This window comes from Bombus vancouverensis, chromosome 3, assembly GCF_051014615.1.
Source record: "Bombus vancouverensis nearcticus chromosome 3, iyBomVanc1_principal, whole genome shotgun sequence".
NCBI lineage: Eukaryota > Metazoa > Arthropoda > Insecta > Hymenoptera > Apidae > Bombus > Bombus vancouverensis.
In genome coordinates this window covers 8,432,046-8,454,522 of record NC_134913.1, presented here as the reverse complement: position 1 = coordinate 8,454,522, position 22,477 = coordinate 8,432,046, and the positions used below count along the sequence as shown (strand labels likewise).

Genomic DNA, 22,477 nt, shown 5'->3' with positions numbered 1-22,477 from the left:
GGTGATTCTACGCGAAAAAAGAAGTCGAAAATATAGAATAAAAATTTTTCGTTTGAGGCTTTGTTTTCGAGAAAATCGACTTTGAATTTTCGCTCGGTACGCGTGCACTTTATCACGTCTCGTTATAACGGATCTCACTGTAGATCGGTTTCTCGATGGGAAAATTTAAAAAAAAAATTTAAAAAAAATGTTTATTCTATATTTTCGACTTCTTTTTTCGCGTAGAATCACCCCCTTTCCGCTTGTACCACCAGTTACCAACCACCCTGTATATTTAGTTTGTTATTAATATATTTAATAGAAAATGCATACAATTCAAAATTCATAATCCATACTAAGTATCAAAATTTTATCAAACATAGAAGATGTTCTGTGCTTTTTGAGCAGGAGAATAGAAAATTCTTACAACTGCGTTTATGAGAAAAACATATAATCTGACGGGGAAAACAGAATCTTTCCAACGAACGATACCTCAATTATCAGGAATGACGATGAACGCGTCAAAATATAAAGCTCATTCATCGGACCTAAAGAGTAGCATCTTGTTTTAGGAACCTCAATTATTGTCGTTACAATATCTTTAGATCCTATTGTATAATGTACTAGCAATTACAAGAGTTATTTCGTCTCAATAAATTCCGATTACTTCGGTAAACGTTCTCGTTAACGTTATTACCTCATCTTTACGATGTACACGCTGTTGCGCCAACTATAAAATCTTCTCACCCTTGTAATTCTCAGCTTCAAGGAACTTGTTACTGCTATTGCCATACTTTTACGATCGATGTACCCTACCGATAAATGCGAGATTTTCTTCTGTGCGAAATTGCTGCGCCTCGTTCGCGATTTTTCTTCCTTCCTGTAATATCACAGTGTATTTTTCTCTATACGTTGTAACTACGTCATTAATATCCAATGTACATACGTATACACATTTTTCTGAATCCTTATCGGCGAACACATAGTAACGAGGAAACGACTATAGAAAATCCGAGAATAAGCACTACCTCGTTCCACCTATTATATCTTCGTTAGAAAGAAATTTATTATCTTTTGTCGCGGCATATTAATCCATTGACATACTAGCTTTTTCACACTAAACGTTCCTGCGTGCACGTACCGTGGGAGACGAAAGTATTCGTACAATTGGAACGTAAAGATAGAAAGAGAAATATTTCTTATATTATTAAATATATTTAAATATATCTATGTATATGTATAGTGAAGCTGAATATTGTATAGTGAAGCTTACAGTAATAAATGCACGAACAAACGATAACGCAATTATTTCATAACTTACAAAAGTAAACAACATTCACGTAATACTTTGTTTACAACATAATTATTACAACACATAATTATACGTTCATCGAGACAAAAGTATTCATACGGTATTGTTAATTAGCATCCATGAGTTTTTTTTTTTGATAAATATCTGTCTTTTAGACAGTTTATTCGCCATGAATAATACGAGTACCTATAGAGTTACATCGTAATGTAATTTCAGATAAATATTATTGCTAGGACATTAAATACAGCAATCAAAGGAAAACGTTCAGATATTTAGAAAAATGTGAAACCTTTGCTGGAACATTCTATTTGATTACATTTACTGTGCAATCATCATCTGATCATCATTTATTCCGTACAAAAGTTGCTTTATCGCTATAAGATTGAATACTTTAAAAACCTACAAATACAACGTGGAAAAATTCATTACTGAATTTACCACTAAATATTTTTAATTACAAGATTTATTAAATTCATCAGTATAACGATATAAAACGAAGGTTACAGGTGGAGAACATGATAAGTCATATTTGTCGTCTTTAATAGAAAAGCAATTTAAAACTCTAATATGTTGTTAACCTCCTAAGCATTAAGAAATATTAATAGAATCAATTATGCAGTTTTATATATTAATGTAGAATATCAAATCAGTTCAATTAATATACCAACTAAACTAATGTTATTCCTTTTTCAAAGGAAACAAAACATTATACATTTGTTGCCTATATCCGAAAGATTTATATCTTCAACTCGCTCAGACTATTCCCTTTTTCAACTGTTTCATGTTGAAATATTTTTTTTTTAGTCACCGCATATATAATAGAAGGAAAAAAAATTAACGAGAACAAATCTATTGTATTTTCTCCATGCGGTCTTTAAATACTAATTCCACAAAAAGATTACCAGGAATTTTTTGTAAAATTTCGCCACGAACATTTTGTACGACTCAGCACAATAATCTGAACGAGGCTATAAATTTGTTTCTTAGGCTAGTAAGGTCTGCTTTAATCTCGGATGTTTTTGTTTTGCAGAAACGGTGACGATGTTGGCGAGACAGTCGGAGAACAAAACCTTAACCTTGTTCGATCAAGTGTATCGCACGATGGCGGTGTTGAGCAGGCCCTCGATAAAAGCGTTGTACCAGGCGATGGTCGATTACGTGTCACCGAGTAACACGCCGGACACCTTGCAGCAACCGCTGACCCGCGATATGCTTCAGGAACGGTTCATCGAATTCTTCACCAAACTGTTCCCCATCGCGTATCACAACGCGGTGAATCCTCACCAATACGAGCAAGATTTCACAGAAAAATTCAAGACCTGTCTGTATGAGACTATGGATGAAATTCAACCGTTCGGAGACATACCGAAACAGGTGGCGAAATCGGTGAGCAAAAGCTTGGAAGCGACGCGGGTGCTCGTGCAGGCGTTGACTCTTGGCAAAACGGTCTTGGATAGAACCGACAGCGTGCTGTTTTCCGGTACCAGTCCTCAGCAGGAAGCCTGCTACGGTGCACTGCTCAGGATGACCTATTGTCCCAGGTGCCAGAGCATTGGTCCCTCTGTCAGGCCCTGCAGCGGATTCTGCACTAATGTCATGAGGTAAGCACCGTGTTTCCAACTCTGGTAATTATCTAAGCCTCATAGGTCGGCCTATTCACCGCGGCCTTTGTTAATTTTCAATCGCATTAGTCATTGTCACGTAGCTGCGGCCCTGTGGGAATCGTTTCAATGTGTACGACTTTAAAAACTCAGGACGCCTATGGTGGCGAGAATTGCGTCGGATGACCGTGAATTTCTGGAGCAATACGAATGTTTCGCGCATTATTTTCTGTTCTCACAACGGGTACATAGCGAGTACACAAACGTAAAAAAAAGAAACACATATATGAGCGATTTTTGTACATAAATAGAAGACTTTGCTTTATCTATTTACCTTTGATCTCAAAGTGTTACCAAAAATGACTCTTTTTTGATTCTAGAAATGACTTATTTTCGTAATACATATTAAATTCAATTAAATTGTTTTTCTCTTACATTCACCTTTCGTCACAGATAACACTATCAGTTTATGTACATTTTATGCAAAAATTTAAAGAAGTTTAAGTTATGAATTAGATTTTAAGAAGAAATATAAAACTGGAAAGCCATATTATTATTCTTTCTTCTATAGTCTATAAAATTCAATTTTATATAAAAAGTATTTTGAAATTTTATCAGCGCTCTAGTGACACACGACTACTATCCTGATTCTACTAATAAAATTTAAAACGAGTTTGAAAATATATACAGATAATGCATAGAAGTTCTAAGATATTTATTGCGCGCACTTCGCGTAGATCATCAAACTATATCTAATATTAGAACAGTCAGTTATTCATTATGCTAGTAAGCTTCAGTCCTTGGCATTAATCATATGTTTAAAAGCACTGTTCGCGCTGAATATCAAGTTTTTACCAAGTGTATATTTGCAACAAGTATCTTGTAATTTTTAAATATTTCTTCCGAATTCATTTCAAATTTTTCCAATGTAATTTTTCCTGTGGTCAGTGTTCGAATATTTTCATAAGTCATTGTACATATATAGACGTAACATTACCTATGAAACAACTTGATATATACGTAATTATCGTTTTCGAAGTTGTAGTTCAAACACGACTATTTTTCAAATTCTAAATTAGGTGAAACGCTTGCTGTTGCAATTTCGAATTGTGTTGTTACAATAATATAAATGTTGACAAACGCTTGATGCAACGTAAACATCAGTTGAACATGTTGATTCTAATCTGCCTACACTCGATTAATAATTACTGAAATTTCGCGTAATCGTCGTGGGATCGCGTTTAACAAGTCAAACTATCTAAACTCGGAAATGAACTCTGCTATTCACGGCGAAATCCATTCAAAGTTTATTCAAGCGTGGAATAAAATGTCTCCTGCACGTTTAATTTGTTGCATAAAATGATCGTACATGTAACATATCCGGAGTTTTACGAAATCGTGCAAAGCTCGGGAGCTTCGAAGCAGCTTAATAAGAACTTTTTAAATCTGAGATGGCGAAGCTCTAATTTGTATATGAAATATCTGGACGATGTTTAGAGACTCTTTATTTTGTTTTAAAGATTTTCTTATCTGCTATTTAATGTTATAAAATTTTACGCTTGTTACAAAAAAAAAAAATTATTGCGGAAAAGTATTGGCGGATGAATTGCTTATTTAGTTATATTTTAATATCTTAATCTATTTTCAATTAATTAATAAGTATGCCATACTCTTCTTTATCAAAGTTTGAAGTTTAAAGTTTTATTTACTGGTGTTGATTCTTTCGTTTTATGACAATTTACCTAGGATTAGGATTATAATAAGAATTAGAATGTTTAAAAACGTGATTTTCTTAATATTTTTGTAATTATGTAATTTTTCTGTTTATTATCTTAGTACCGTTATTTTATTTTACTTAACTCTACTAACCATTTGTGATACAGATTTTTATTAAATTCGCGAATGAAGATTTATGGAAAAAATGACTCTCTTAGACATAATTTAGACATAATTTAGACAAAAATAGACTCCTTCTTTTACGCGTTTCTTTTAACCTTAACGACTCATTCTATATTCCACGTTGACATCGGTTACTTTCGCTTTCTTTTATCACCTTTGATGAGCTGTTTCCTTGTGTATGGACTGATATTTGTAGAAATACCTTGAGTTATCTGGCCAATATAACTTCAAGGTTAATTTTAAGTTCTCGCGCTTTACACTTTTGTGCATTTTAGTTGTACATTTCCTTACACGTATTCGTAGAACGAATATATGCAACACTGAAACCTTTAACTTTGTTTAAACAACGAAATAAAAATTTTGACGTTCAAAGCAATTCATCTCGCGATATTTCACAGCGTTCGATTAGATATTAAACGTGAAATATTCGGTATCTAAATTTATCGAGTTGAGGTTCAATTTGTTTTTGCAAAATCGTAGTTTCCGTAGATATTTATAATCTCGTTGTATTTTATAAAATATTTCATCGTGGTAATTTATTCCATTGTAAACAGATGTTAAATCGTAACATATATTTGCCTAGTTTTCTTGTTTATATAAGAAATATAAAAACAGGACGAATCTATATAATTCAATAAAAAATGTTTTATTTAGAATCTTTTTATTCGAGCTTATAAAATTCAAAGTAGTATATTTAAATAAATTATAGCAATAAAAATACGCAAAATAATTCATTATACTTTAATTTAATTTATAGATTAATTTACAAATTTTATTAATTATTTTTATTATAATTACAAATTTTATATTATTATTTATTAATTATATTTATTTTATTATTAATTTATTTATATAAATCAATTTAATTTAATTTGTAATTTAATCATCATTAATACAAATATATTGTAAGTAAACAAGAAAACGAGTATAAAATATCTGAAAAATAGTACCAGACCGATAAATAGATAAGCTAGAAATTTTTGCTATACAAAGAAGAGGAAATAAATTTGTTTAAAATCGTAAGATGTTAATTGTAAATAAAGGTAATTAGTTTGATCGATCAGCTTCCGGATTACTGGGATCATGGTGATTCTTTTGCCATCCACGTCTGACGAAACCACTGAAATCGCTCACTCGAGATCTAAATATACACAGGTCACGTGGGTGTGAATCAAAATGCGTTTTGAAATTGTGTCGAAGATGATTTCATTGTGTCCCTTTCCGATTTGGGAAATTGCGTTATGGCTAATTTTCATACTAATTTTCCTATTTCCCGATTTTATGAAATTCATCGATGGAGTAGCCTGTTTTTAATATGAGAACATATCTAAATTCGAAATAAATGTTAATTATGGTAACAAAAGTTGCGAAATATGTAATGTTCTACGTACGCTCGAACATCGAAGGCAAAGTATTTTTAATTTTAATTTTTAAAACGTAAGAATTTGTACAAATGTCAGCGGTCTACTAATAAATGACAACTGTTTCGTGAATTCGTAAATCATTCGAGTATGTACATTTGATTAGCTTAAAATAAAAAGCCTCATTTTCCTCGTTGAATACAGGCAAACGATGACCATGATGATGATAAGAAATGATTTGTACTATTAAACAAGATGTCACAGCGTTCTTGAAGTAATATTTCTCTGTGACATATTGGTATAACTAGATGCAGACATGCGGAAACTTGTAATTGCTTTACTTGGAACTTTGAAGAGTAGTTGGTTATGCAAGCAAACACACTTTTCAAAGAAAGGTATGCTTGACTATATTCATCCGAGTACAATACTTTTTCTCAAAGTTTTACTTATGTCTATCGCATACTTCCGAAAACTAGTATCATTGTGTAATATTCTGCACATAAGTATATAAAATTCTAGTTTACAAAATTATAGTTAGTAATGTTTATTGCCTTAATTTCTTATAATTGGAATGTTGCTTGATTATATGAAAAAAGATGCGATTTTTTTCCGTGTATTGATGCAATTGATTTTAATTTGAAATCTGGGGGCCACGATAAATAAATGTTTAATGTCAGGAGAATAATATGCTAATAAACTACAATGAAACATTAATAACTAAATGAAATGCAAGATTTGAAGAAACATAAATACGTGATATATAGGAAATTTTTCATATATGAAAATAATTAACGAATTATTGTTAATAAATTGTACCGGCGATTTTTATTTCTCTATCAGTTTGTGCCGTCAGATTTTATATACAATTGTATACTTGATCGGTTGTTCCGTTAAAGTAATATTCTAAGTAATAACTATCGATAACATCATTACATAACATTTGTTTGTACAAATAATCGTTCCAGATTATTTATATTCTTATAAATGATAGAAACTCTACGTACTTATCTTTTTCACCATTGGTGATATTTCATGTTTATAAGCAATACATATCGCACTTATTTTTCTTCATCACAGATATCTATCTTACATGGTAGATTAATCGATAGATAAATGTAAGTAAATGGAAAAAAGAAAAAATAACCGTAACGCGAATAGAGTAAGATATTAGCTCTGTTAATACGTAAAATTGCGGTACATTGCGGTCTGCTCATTATATGTTGAGAAGAAAACCCAAACTATTCCTAAAACTCAACAATATTTTTCAAATGTCGAGTTAAAAAAATTACAAGATATTTACTGCGAGTATATATTTTACAGAGATGACAAAATATTTACACAATAATTATCCATTATATTAATAAGCCTTAATAATCAGCGTGAACATCTTTAATACGCGGTTATTACACGTTGACCCATACATAAGATGACTGTCCGTGTCTTGTACTAATTTTTTACTAAATATATGTTCGTAGCAGTAAACAGCTATACATTTTCAAATTACTTTTGAATATTAATATAATCGTGACAATCGTGTCTCATTTGGTGTTACTGAAATTTGAGAATCTTTTATGTAACACACACTACACATATTACATTCATATAAAAGCTTTTTATCATAAATATTCAAATAAGTACTTTCATGACCGGCCGTATATTATTGTTAAACGTAAAGAGTGACGAGAAGAGTCGTAGGAAAAAGTCGACAAATAAAATATCGTTCTCAGAGGGAACGAAACGAAAATCGGAGCTGAAAATATATAATCTGATTGCAGAGGTTGTCTGACAGAGCCAGCATCTGAACTGGACCTCGCATGGTCCGGGTACGTGGAAACGGTGGAGAGGCTCGTTGTAGCGGTCGACGGTCGTATGGATCCGTTGGGTCTGAATGCCGAGAGGGCTGTCAGACAATTGGACACCCGCATTTCGGACGCCATTATGCACGCGATGGAGAACGGACCTGCACTCGAGGAGAAGGTGAGTATCCGCCAAAAGAACTCAAACACTTGTATAATCTTCATCCAATATACAGGGTGAATCTTCTCTCTCGGGCGTATAATGAATGTACGTTTGCATCATCCTTATCCTTGACGTTATATTCCTCTTTTTAAATTCGTATGTGTATCGCTGACTTTATTTTAATATTTTGTCATCATTACCTTCTGTCTTATAATTTATTATACAGCCAGCTATTTAGTCAGTGAGTCAGACAGAAAATATGAACAAATTATATATATTTTATAATTATTCATTTCTAGTCTAAAGGATTGAAATTAATCTTAGAATTCGAACTAAACTAGAAAAGTAGTAGAAGTGCATTTTTCTGAAGAATTGAAATTAATATTAACCTCTAAACTGTTTTAAAAATATGGTACCGTATCATTTTTCTTAAAACCAATATCCGAGTAAATACAGTGAACGATAAGATCCATATCAATCCAAAGAATTTTGTGAATTATTTCCAATCGATTTATCAACGCATGAGTAGTTGTATCGCACAATATCTTAACGTGCGAAAGTACGTATACAGATTTCTTTGTTAAACTTTAACTTTACCTACAGGTATCGTATCAAAGATTTTGTCCATTGTACCATTTTTTTCTCAAGCCCTTCAACACAGACTATCTTTGTTGAATCAGAATTATAATTCGTGCCACTTATCTATGCATATCGGCTGATATTATAAGGCAAAGTGTTGAAGGAGATTGATTCAATGCACGATAGTACAGGTACGACGTGTTTGACGAATTGTTTACCGGGAAATTTGTTATTATTTGTATCGTAGTTTGCAAACGTTCGTTCAGTCATGCTGATAAATTATCATTTTGAAGATAGCGATCTTTGGTTCTTGATACTCTATTATTACGAGAGTTTCCGTGTGCGATCACGTTTAGTTGATAACCGTTGTAACAATCACGCCGATCGATAGAACATTCACCTTTTACAAACCGTTTCTACGTACGGGAAAGCCATAAAACAAATAAGTACTTACGCGTTTTCGATATCTTCCTCTTGTCACTTTGTAGCTAGAGCTAATTGCTTAATTATGACGATATAACTAGGTCCGATAGAACGCGTGAACAAAAAATATTTATATCAAAAGTAAACGGAGGCGAATGGTGTAATTTATCAAATACTTTGAACGTTTTGCTTTGTTGGATAGTATTGGGTTGGCAGCTAAGTGATTGCGGATTTTGCCAATAGATGATATTGCCAACCGAATATATTGAAAGGAAGCATATTTTTTAAACTTTTACAAAAAGTTTCTTGTATTATAATTTACCACGTGATATTCAAAAGTTTATGCGACAGATGTTCTCCCTATCAGCTTAAGAAATTATATATTAATAATAATATAATTTCCTTATCTATTACGTAATGGAAATATGCGCGCAATATTATCTTTCAGTAATTCGAGTGCCTAAAACCTATTTGTAAAGTTTAAAGGAAAAATGACAAAATATAGAAAAATCTGTTATACTTCTTTTCATTTTAAACGAAAAATCGACTATTTCTCTGTATTTTATTTTACGTGCCAGAGCAATCAGACTGAATGAAAAATACGTTTTTGAAATAGAAAGATCTTTCCGTAAGATCATGCCTTTTAATCAGAAAGTGTAACGATATTCACGAACATTCATATTTATTTTCTACGTCGATTCGACATATTTTTAATCGTTGTAATAGTACAAGAAAAATGAAATTCTGTAAAACCACGCAGCGGTAAACTGGAGAAATTTTTCGGGCTTACTTGGTAAAATAAACGAATGGTCCCCGCTCGTGGGGACCATTCCAGACGATTTCTCGAGCACCGGCGCAGACATTCTTTCGATTCTTTTGATCGTTTTGTCAGTCCCCGATTCGAATCGCTACGGTGGCACGGCGTCTACCTGCGTGCAGACATGTGCGTGCTATATTTTTGTTTTCATTGTTATTGATATTAGCGCCGGCAGGCGAAGGAACGCGAGGAACGAGCATTATATGCTCACCGTGCCGTCATTGTATGCATTTCCATAAATTTGCTTTTTATTTAGGAGAGAAACGGACGGAACCAATTTGCGGCCTCCATATATATCAAATCTGTCGCGGATTAGGGGCTGTTCATATAAATGATCGCGAGAACTTTCAGGAAACTACACTCTCGCTCGTTTAATTTCGAATTTAGGAACAGACCAACCGATCTACGCATATACTTGCATTATGTGTATGCGTGTCGCAGGCCGAACTTTCCAAAGGATGCGTTTCGAACGGTCATTATTGTTGACTCACGCGGTACTTACCCTATAATTTATGCGAATTTTCGAGTTCGTGTTGTTCGTTTTAAAGGAATTCCACCGTTTGCGAAATTCTATACAAAAGGGCATTCGGCTTTAGAAAGTATTTGTTCCGGCAAGTGCATTTAAAACGTTTTTTCTTCTTTTTATCATTATTTATTCCCCTTACTGGAACAAACCTCTATTAGCGTGCAAAAGATTGCTGTAAAATACATAAAAAGCGCTATAAAAAATGAACGAAATAAAAGAAATAAAAGATACAGAAAATAAAACATAAGAGAGATGTACACATTTGTTTCACGAGGTTTTGTAAATGTGAATACGCTGATATCAATTTTAATGTTAATTTCTGCGAATATGCGCTGATGTATAAAAGCGTTGGTACGAACGACAACTTGTTTTATAAAATTTTATGCATATTTATATAAAATATCTTTTATTTAATTTCTTTATATAATATACATAAAATGAATAAAGTATATGTATATATTGAGGAGACGGTACATTTGATAAAATTATTTTGCAACTTTCCATGTACTTGTGGATAATGAATATATTAATAATTTTAGGTCCATTTTTTGGGTAGTTATTTTATAGAAGATCCATTAAAATCGTTTTGATATTTCAAATTGTTTTTATTTTTCAAGTGTTTGCCATTAAAAGTTGTACAGTGGCATGTGCGATCTTTTAACACATTGCAGAAAGCTTTTAGATATTTTTGAAAAAATAATACAGATATAACTGAAATAACTATATTTCGATATTTCATCTTATTATATATAATTATTGCATTAATATAAAAATCTTGTTTTACATTAAGAGCATTTATAAAAAAGTAGGATAAGTAGACAATACAAAGAAAATATTTAAACGTCGAGCTGTTAAATTATTCAAACAAACGGTAGATTTATACTGCATTCAATTATCTGACTTATGGAAAACTGTTAACAAAACTCTATAAATTCGCAAAAGCCGTTATTTTTATTTTATATTACATACGTGCCAATATCATGTATGAATAAAAAGTCAATACAGAACGTGATTAAAATTAAATCAATGATCGAAACGATGTTTAAACCGATATCGTTCTCGATGTCGTGATGCTCTTTTTACGGAAATAAATGCGATCTAAATTTAAGAAATCCCGATAAAAGTTGATATGCGCAACTAGGGAGTGGCATGTTATCGTGTAAGAAACGTAAGGAAAAGCTGATTAAAATGTCCTAGTTCGTAAGGTATCACGTAAGGGAAAGCAGTCCGTCGTGAACGCTCGTTTGGACATATTCAACGAGCGTGCAACGTGCGACATGCAACGCTAGTTTGCGCTTGATATGCCGTTCGATGACTTTACATGTTACTAGACCATATTTTGCCAAGATTTAGTGATGTCTTGGAAGCCTGAACCCGTCAACTGGTCAAATGTCTTACTCGATGAAATGTGTTTTTAAATCGACACAGTGTCCAGAAAATAAAATTTTACGCTAGTAAAAATAAAAGAAAAAGAGCATTGAAATATTTTTTATTAAAAATAACGATTAATGTCACATCATTACCATCAGACTTTCTCTTTTTTGATACTTTTAAAATACAGGATGTCCTGAAAGGCAGTTCCATTACTTTAATTGGTTTTCATTCTCACATGATACAACTTTGATAGAATCATTCGTTATTTAGTTGTTGCAAATAGAGAGACACGTAGGAAATTTGCCATGGAACACTGTACAACTGAAGAATATACATTGTTTCATGAGAATTTGGATTTTACTTACAGTATCTATAAGTATGAATTTTATCATTATCGTAGGATGAAAATTGGAATAGTGTACTATAAATTAAACAAATTAATTACCAAAGCTAGAAGTAATATATTTTACTAATTATTACATATACGATTGAATGTGTCTATTATCTGACTTTTAAAAATTAATTTAATTGTGTCATAATATTCTATTATTAAATTATTACGGATAAAATCATTGCAGGTTGATTTATATTCATAATTAAATTCCTAATCTACAATTAAATTATATTGTATTAAAAGTAAGAAACTGCCCAATACTTTTAAAATATGTATATTTATCGTAGATTTAACAGAAGAAAGTTATTAATTAAATGCGAAACTAAAATTATATGACTAGCCATAAAATAATTAAGTGTTTGACTGAGAATTCCCGCCCGCTTGATACTTGGTAGATAGACCACATTCTGGTCATCTTCGGTCGGTCTGGCTGAATTGGAATTGCGTCTAATTGATTTGTATGTTTTTCTTTAAATAGCGATAGAAACTCATTAACTTAATTTCCTTAACTCCGTTAAATTAATTCTGCCAAGCGATAAGGTCGAGTCGAACTTTATGTAACTTTCGAGAAACTTGCTTTCAGGTTATCTTAATGTCCGAAACCGGTGACATCAATTGCCCGCCCAGGTCGTCGAATGACAGTGCCACTAATTTCTTCTTTTCTCTGTTTTTCTCTTTTTGAGTTTTTTAATGGTTGAGAATTGCTCCGATAAATCAATTGACAGAGAATATTCGTTAAAAAATTAATAACATTTTTCTGATGAACTATAATAATGTCATGTAAAATGCACTTTAAAAAGGTCAAATTCGTGACTTAAAGAAAGGAGATCGTCTTTTTATGTTTAATATATAAACTCTAATAAATAACGTATTAGGTATAAATTCTACATGTGAAAACAAGGGGAAAAATTCACAGACATGAATTCGTAAAACAAATGCCCGAAATATCTTCCACGAAATTCAATGCACGCATATACATGTTTCGCTATATACTGTCGAACTCGTTCAAAAATATCGGACAGCATTTTTATAATAATATATGTATATATTGCATTATTATAATATGTATATATACATATATATTATTTTGGTATACATGATACAAGTCCAGACTTTAATGCTTTATGAAATTCTAACTCGATAAAGTCGCGTTTCGGGACATAATATACGGACATGTATTTCTATGAACTCTTTTTGTTGTTTTGACACATAGAATTTCTACCAAATTTTTTCCCAAGCTTGTTGATGCATTGTATATATAAAAGCACCGACAACCCTTGGTTTGTTTTAAAAATTATTAAAAAACAAACCATGCTAACAGCTTTTACGATACTTCGTAGTTTGATTTTTCATATTGTGCCAGTTGACGTTATCTATTTTCAAAATATTCCAAACGTGGTATGATCGTTTATACAGAAATATAAATATAAACGTGAATAAATGATCATCGGACTACGGATATTTAAGTATTTATAAGAAATATCAATGTGCATAAATGTACAACATAAAACACATACAATATGCAAAAATGTACAAAATATTCAGAGTAAACCATATGGCGATATCCAATAAAAGTAAGAATTGTTTTTCTTGAAGAATTGATCTGATCAAAATGTATATCTGTATAATAAAACGGCCACGTAGTCAAAAGTTTAGAAAATCGCCTCATTGTCTCCATAGCTAAGGATACTGGAAACTTTGAACCATTGTATCATTAATTCTCATGTTTCTTTCGTATTGTGAAAAATTCTTATCAGGCATTATCCTACTGGTTGCCTTGTACCTATTTCCATTCTATTTGTTTAGCAGCGTTTATAAAAATATAAATTTCCATAAAAATCCGCAATTCAGTGATAACGTGCTAATTAATTAGAACGTATATTTTCGTTTCAGAGTGTATTAATATGTATACATAATCGAGGAATATGACTTATGAATCATTGCCACTGATTAAAAATGTCTACGATTATTGACAGTAGAAACAGATAATTGCAGAAAATAAAATAATCGTTACTGGTGCAGATAAGACAAGTTGAAAATAAGTTGAATACTAATGTGATTATGGAAGTATGTAACGCTGTATGCCTTGTTTGATATTTCACGTGCAAAGTTTTAAATAGATTCATTGAGAACAGCATTTAAAGAATAACATGCATTAAATATTTTCTATACGATTCATATCGTTACTAATATCTTTATCTGCTGTTACAACTTGCAACATAAATTTTCACAACTTGGAATGTTTGTGTGATTACATTGTGCTTACTTATGCAACATTAAAATCTAAAAATATCGTATTTATTCACAGTTAATCCGTTATCCGTTGTTTCCCAAGACTGTGTTTCATCTTTTTGGCAATTTTCTAATTCACTTCTCGAAAGATTGTTAAGATCTGGTCGCAAAATATTCGGTTGCTGTTGTCAGGTTTTTCGTTACGTTAAATTTTTTATTTTTTATAGAACTTTGTAGCGATTTAAATAAATGAAAATTTGTTCACGCTAAATTTAGAGGATAGAGTGAATGACATAGTAATTGTTAATTATACTCTCTCATGTTATTTAATGTTATTTGCTGCGTACGACCGAACATTGACGCAATGAAATGTTATACTTTTCCGAGTCATTGTCATCGATAATTTATGTGTCGATGTTATTAGTAATCTTTCCAATTGCTAATTACAAGCTCTGACAGCTGCCATATGATTTTACTTTAGAAATTCGAGATAGATACACACATTACTTATAGAATTACTTAATAAGAGAATAATCACTTCATAAAACGGTGGAAAACATAGTTGATGATATTATAACAATTTTAACAAGTTTTAGGAATTAGTATTTTTGCATTAGTTACATACTATTTCGTTAATTTAACAATTACGCTACTTCACAAGCATCTCCGAGTGTTTTATTCAAAATTACATAAGTTGTATCACATATATTAAAACTTCCACGTTTCTGCAAGATCTGTGCCAACTATTTTGTAATATTTAATTTATACACAAACCACTTACCTACTAATATCTCGTCGAAAGCATGTAGTGTATTTTACACAAGCTGTTTTGAAAGTAAATGTTACTTGGCTTCGAAATTATGTCATTAGTCTGTAAGCTACTTCTGTGAAAGTATCTTCGATAGCACATTTTCATAATTCAAAAATAAAGATGGAAGGTATAACTGAATTTCAAATTTTCATCTCGTATGAAATATATTAATCGTTTGAAATCACTAATGATTTATCAATCAGAATTTTCTATTATATTACGTTATATAAGACGATGATGCAAAATACAATATAACAAAAGGTAGCAAAAATTGTGTACATAGGTTGTAAAAAAATAATGGATTAACGATTATGTGTTAATATTATAATCTCCTGGTCCAAAGATCATGGAGAAAATTTGAATTAATTGATTATGGTGAATTAGGTACGAGATTTATGCCAAAGTTTACATCTGTAGATATTATTAACTTTTTACTTAGAATTATATACATCATAAGTTATAATAATTCATAACCATATAATAATAATTAATGATACCAATATCGAGATCGGTTGAAATAGTTATCAAGATAAGAGTAAAGAATTTAATTTAATTAAAAATAATTGGTCACAGAAGAAAATATGATAAGTAGATATTTTTTGATGTTCTGATTTTAATGTCACTTTATAACTGAAAAGGAATATTGTGGTATAAAATAACTGAAAATAGTTAGGTCCAAAAATATACATAGCTAATGAAGTATTTCGCTTAGAATTAAAAACCAAAGGTGTAACTTTTAAGATAAACGATATTTTAATATCTTTGATAATCAAATATTATGATAAGTAATATTTTTAAAATTCCGAAGAGAGTAGAAAAATACTAAATTTTTAATATTACTCCCTTGTAAAAAATCGAGAAATATATTCTTTAAAAAAAAATATATTCTATTGTTTTGAAGAGTTAATATCGAATGTACGAGCTCTTTATAATATAATTATAAAACTTCAAATGATAATAATTTTATAATGATTATTCTGGTTCATCTAGTTTTTCGTAACTGTACTAATATTTATGAATGAAAATACACATTCGTGTAAGTAAAACACAAAGGAAAGATGTTTTACGAATAAGCGTTTGATTTGTACGATAAGAATATATCAAGGATATAGTATATTTCAATTTAAAAAATGAAGGCAATTTTGGTAATCAAGAGATATGGGTAAGAAACAGAGACAACTTACTCGAACGTTTGTCGTGCTTGACACGGAAGAAAAGAAAGGCCGTGAGGCATGTTCGACGCGTATAACATTTCTGAAATTCTTTAACAGTGTAGTTTCGTTTGAACAGGAATGTCGTATGTTACACATATAGTCTGAAGGCGTGTGAAACGTATCACATGATAGTTGTACGTAATACACCACCTGGTTATTTGTCGCATCGTTATTTCCTTTCATATCCTTTGTTACGTAGCTTATACGTAAGTACACTGTACATTTATCGTATATATGGAATAGATTAATTGCAGCAGGAACCAAGTAAGTAAGTAATTTCATTTCGAAAGTGGAAAGAATCATTCGTATAAAATTATTATGGCGAGAATTTACAAAGGGCACGAGAGCTGTGATATTAAATAATACATACACGTAATTAGAATGAATATACAACGAAAATGTTAGAATTTACTTCATTTAATGCTTCATGAAATATTTGAAGATCGCAGGAGAAAATGATAAATGCATTGTAGGGTCACTCCGCTACCAAAGGTTCACGGCGTGCCGACACCTATGCAGTAGCTTCGCTATTGTTCTGTGTGTATGGTTGCAGATAATTTACTAGAAATGCGCCATACAACATTTGCAGGTAATGATGAAGCTATTGCGTAGTAATGATAATGTCGCGATCACATCGGGGTTACCAGTTGTAGAGCTGCAAACATGCGATGGAGAAGACTGGAGATAAAAGAAGAGGGCGAATGTCTCACTGATGAGTCTTATATTTTTCTACGTACATTTTCTCTGATTTTTGTATTTCAGTGTGTCGATGTAACTAAGAAGTGTTTCAATATGGCATGGTTGAAAATGAAAAGAATCGTTTAGGACCAAAGATGATGTTTTTAAAAATAGTTTATAGATTGAGAAAATTTAGTGAAAAAGCTAATCACAAGCAACATTTTGATATTATGGCACGCAATATTCTTAAACTTATTGAGAGAACGTAAAAACCAAAGAAAGATAATTTTAGTAACGCGAAATTGATTGTCAACATACGGAATTTAAAAATTGTTCTCTTGTAAAGAGTGGAAAATGTGACTTATCGCGTTTTCCCTTTGCACTCTTCTTGTATGCAAGAGAAGTTTGTTTTTATTTCAAGTAGAAAACTGCAAACTAAAATCTAATCTTTTCGCTATAAAGATATATATATATATATATATACACACACATATACATATGTGTTGTACATTTATGCACGCTCCCAAATATCGGGCAATTATTTGTTCAAACCGTACATGTATATCTTCTATTATTTCTATTTCCATCTTTATGTGCTATACGATAATTAATTATATACAGCATGTATAAATGTTCATGATTTATTTTTTCCGTATTATTAAAAACGCTTATAGCTCTGAGGATATCGCAGCAAAAGGGTTAACCTTTGCTATAAATTTCTGGGTGCTAGTGAGATAATAAAATGAAATAAAATGAAATAAAATGAAATAAAATAAAATAAAGTAAAGTAAAATAAAATGAAATAAAATAAAACAAATAAAAAATAATAAAACTGAAGGAAATAAAATAAAACAGTAGAATAATGAATACGTCACTTCAAACTCAGCTGATATTATCAAAGCCTAACTTGATACTACAAAATTGGTTGTCACTTTTTCAAATTCACAACCAGATTATATTGCCCATACTTGTTATACTTATTACTTTAATCACTCTGCCTCTATTACGAGATTATCCTGTTCAGAAATAAAAACATAAATCAATAGCAGCTCGTTTCTGGGTTGTATTTCTTGCTTCTGCAATATTATATTTTGTTAAATACGAATCTTGCGTTCATAAATCCCATTTGTCCGTACTGAAATTTGTTAAATTCATATCTCATTCGTTCCATCGAAACCAATTCCCATGAAAATATTTAAACCAATAATTTAATAAATTCCTATAATATCGTAGATATTCTGCAAAATGCTCACATCGTTGTTTCAGTTTGAAATTTTGATGAATAAAGGTGAAGGAAGTTCACAAATTTATAAATTTTTAACAAGATTAAAAGATTCATATTTCTGACAAGGTTAAACAATATATTACAAATTTTACATACGATTAGAAAAATTGGAATTAGTAGTTTACAGATTCTAAAGCGTTTTAATGACCAGTTTATTATTTACTTCAATATCAATAGCTCTTAACAGCTTCTTTTTTTTTTTGCAAAAAATGCATATTTTGCATTTAAAAAAAAGGTACATATAACTTATGCAACATCAGTATACATATAATACAATATACATATATAACCGATCTATATAATTTAGTAATATATAATTTCCTGATATTCGAATGAAGTAAATTTTTTAACAATCTTGTTTTCTATTAATGCACATAGAAATTATTAAAATTCCACATTTTCACATAAAAATGATCATGAACTTGTATACATTTATTCATATTAATGCTTTAATCCCAAATAATCTTTTACTTTGAAGTATAGTTCTTAAATCTATACAAGTTAACTGTTAAGAAAAAGTCTAAGACAATAACAACTTATCTGGTTATGTACTTTTTTAGTCTATACAAATGTATTGTTGAAATAAACTTCTCGCGAGGTCTAAATGGCTTAATCGAAAGAAAAAGGAACAGAAGAAATTTTTGGAGCAACTGTGATCTTTGAGTATCTTTTTCAAGGTTTGTTCGTATCGTCTGATTTTGTTGAACACAGACGAGGAAAAGCGACGAATAGAGCGATCTTATCTCGGGTTCTTCGCATTTTCACGATAGAATGTATCAGGCGCATCGGTCGTTAGACGCGTCGATCAATCCTGTGCATCGACTCTTTTTGTCTGGATGATCGACACGTCGGCGTCGAAATGGGAAATGCATGCTAGCCCGATCGGAGAAAAAATCAGCCGGCGAAGAGAAACGGATAGAAACGAAATGAATAGACGCTATAAATTCTGATGCGCGCTATAAATTTCACGGCGGCCGATCATCCGACTTCACGCCGATCCGTGCCACGCCGTGCTGTATTACACGCGTGATAGGCGAATGACACCAAGGGCGTCGTAACAATGCACTTTGAACAACGAGTACCGAGGAGGTGGTAAGAAGAAACGGTTTAAAACATGCTTGAAAAAGAATACGTAATGTATATACATTTATATATATATATGTATGTCGGAGATGAAAGGAAAACCGGAGACTTCCCTTTGCAATTTTGAGGAAGCCTTCTAATGCTTTAGTCTAGATTTTATCATAACTGTAATTAAGCAATTGTCATTTGTAATTGTTTGATATTTGTGAAAGCGAAAGTGGGTTCGAGGTGACAACTGGTCGCCAAACGTAGCCACGGTCACGGGATAAACGTTTTGCCTGACGAAGGTGTGGATCGGTTGTATTGTTCTCCCTAGAAATCACATAGAATTGTACTTTAGAGATGTCGATATAATGGGACACACGTTGTATTAGGAATCAATCTCCAGACAGAAACTGCCTAGCAACGGCGTTTGGATCTTTCTCGATGTTTCCAAAGAGTATACAATAAACTTTTGACAGAAATTGCCTAGCAACAACGATTGGAACCTTCTCGATGCCTCCAGCGAGCATATAACAAACAAATGCAGTCGTATAGCGAAAAAGATTTTCATCAGATATTCATTCGTGTGATCGCCTTGGAAAGTGATACATCGAGCAATTTACCGAGTGTCTCAGCAATCGTATTTTTGTGTTTAAAATTATTCTACGCATAGTAAAGAGTTATCCCGTTGACCGTGGATTCGTTTGAACCCCGGAACATTATTAATAGCGTTAATTAAATTCATTATTCGTAAAACCTATCAATCGTTAATCTCATTATTCGTTAAATTTATTATTCGTAAGACATATTATTCGTTCCTCTTATTGTTCGTTAAACTTATTATTCTTTAATCTAATTATTAGTTAAACTTATCGTTTGTTAATCTTATCATTTATTAAACTCATTATTCATAATATTTTGTAAAATCTTGTTTATTCGCGTAAATATATTCTCTGTTTCGTAAAACAATGGCTAATTCAAACGAAGAATCATTACGCGCCTTAAATCCTAATGATAACCCGACATATATATATATATACAATAACTGCACCCGCGTTGTGTCGAATACGTAAGTATAGTTCGTAGATTGTTTTATTCGCGCCAGATGTGCTTGACGCGTGCAATCTATTGTTAATGAGAAAATTTGCGAGATAGATCGGAATTATTCGAGATAAATCACTAACAATAGAATTAAATGCTCTGATGTGTGTTTTGCTGGAATTTTAGGCTAAAATTATTCCAGCTTATTATAACTTAGTATTCTGTAACTCGGAGGTTCGAAAAAATATGATATAAGTGACAAATATCTTTAGTTTGACAAAACTGTAAGTAAGATTAAATATTGATGTAACATGACAACAACGTTGAACAAAGTTGATATGGTTTCGAATACTAAAGTATATTATTTTGTATTCGTAAAGGTTTCAAGAAATTTATGTTAAAATCTTCGAGATAAATATAGATCCTTCGCATAGTTCACATTCTTCATATCGTTTCCTTTGTATCTCTTTTGTTTCTAGAAAAAAATTCACTTATACCACTGTTTCTTATGTTATAACTTACCTGATGATTCACGGCTTCAGCAGAAATGTGGTACAAATAATAAATATATTTCATTTGAAAAAATTGTGAGTTAATATTTCATAGAAAGACTACCATGCTTTTAAGCATTCAAACACTTTATTATTATTCACCTATTCTATTATAATTATAATATTGTATTTATTCACCTATTATAATTATTTACCTATGTACGCCATATTATATTATATTTATTAAATGTTTGAAGAAATGTACGATAAGATCATTTATAGCTCTTATATATTTATTTTATTTATCTCGTTTTCTGAAAAAATATAATATACTTACTTGTACTACTTCTCCACTGAATCTTTCAATTTACATACTACCGATCGCTCGTAGAGATCTTCGCTTAGCGACGTATCGAGCTCTTTATATGAATACAAGGTTTCCGTATGGACATAGTTTCAGTATATTTCTAATATTTATTATAATAAAACATAATGAGAGTCGTTTAAAAGCTCTGATATAAACATGTAGGTAACTACGAGTACATATATATGTATGTCTCATATAGAAGTCTCATATAAAGAAGCAAATATATACAAATAATTTTATATCTTGTTTAAAAGCACAAATCTGTACCAATTTTACCAATGGTAAAAAGAATGGCATCGTAAAAGGTGTAAAGTACGGTTTGCTAACAAAAATAAAAAGTGCGTTCCACATGTATTTGTCAATTTTTATACTATTATTACATATGCTTATCTGTTTTGAATTGTTGTCACAGTTTATGAAAAGATTAAATTATACAAATAAGATAATTTTACTTTCATAGATTTTGTACAAGTTGTTTTATGTAAGTATGATGCATGTACAAGATGATTCTTATTTTAGTTGATATGTGACTGCTATTTGTGGCTGCTTTAAAAAGAATGTTATTTCAATTGAAGAGCTCGTAACAAAGACCGTCCTTGTTAAATTTTTCAATTTTTCAGATAATACTTTTATCCCAAAAGTCAAAAGCGAGATTCACCATATGATAGAGTATAAACATAACCTTTATCAAGATTTTATAATATCCTGATTTAATTAAACATACGGCATTTAACTTAACAACGTCTTCTATGGTTAACTATAAATAAACTTACCACAATTATGCAATATGATGAAAATCTTGTTAAGAGAAATATATTGAACAGAAGTAAACAATTTTATAGCGTCTTTCAGTTTTCAGTCATTAGTCATAGCAGTTATTTTAATAAGTAAAATGGGTAAATGTTAATCTTTTCTGACTTTTATAATTGTTTGCATGAAAATTACAAATGTGAAAAATGAATGTGAACAACGTTAACGCATCACTGGCAGCTGTGTATAACAGAACTACTTTCTTTTCCTTTTACTCTGTTTCCATCCGAACAGCAGCACAGGTATTTTCAATTAGGTT

General features: G+C 31.1%; 1 protein-coding gene across 1 annotated transcript in view; it reads left to right on the top strand.

Annotated features, from left to right (window-relative positions):
* dally (division abnormally delayed protein) overlaps positions 1-22,477 on the top strand; it is a 248,011-nt gene that overhangs the window by 69,994 nt on the left and 155,540 nt on the right. The window contains exons 3-4 of the mRNA XM_033349048.2: positions 2,322-2,892; positions 7,928-8,129. Coding sequence (XP_033204939.2) covers positions 2,322-2,892; positions 7,928-8,129 — 773 coding nt within the window. The remainder of the gene's footprint in view (positions 1-2,321; positions 2,893-7,927; positions 8,130-22,477) is intronic.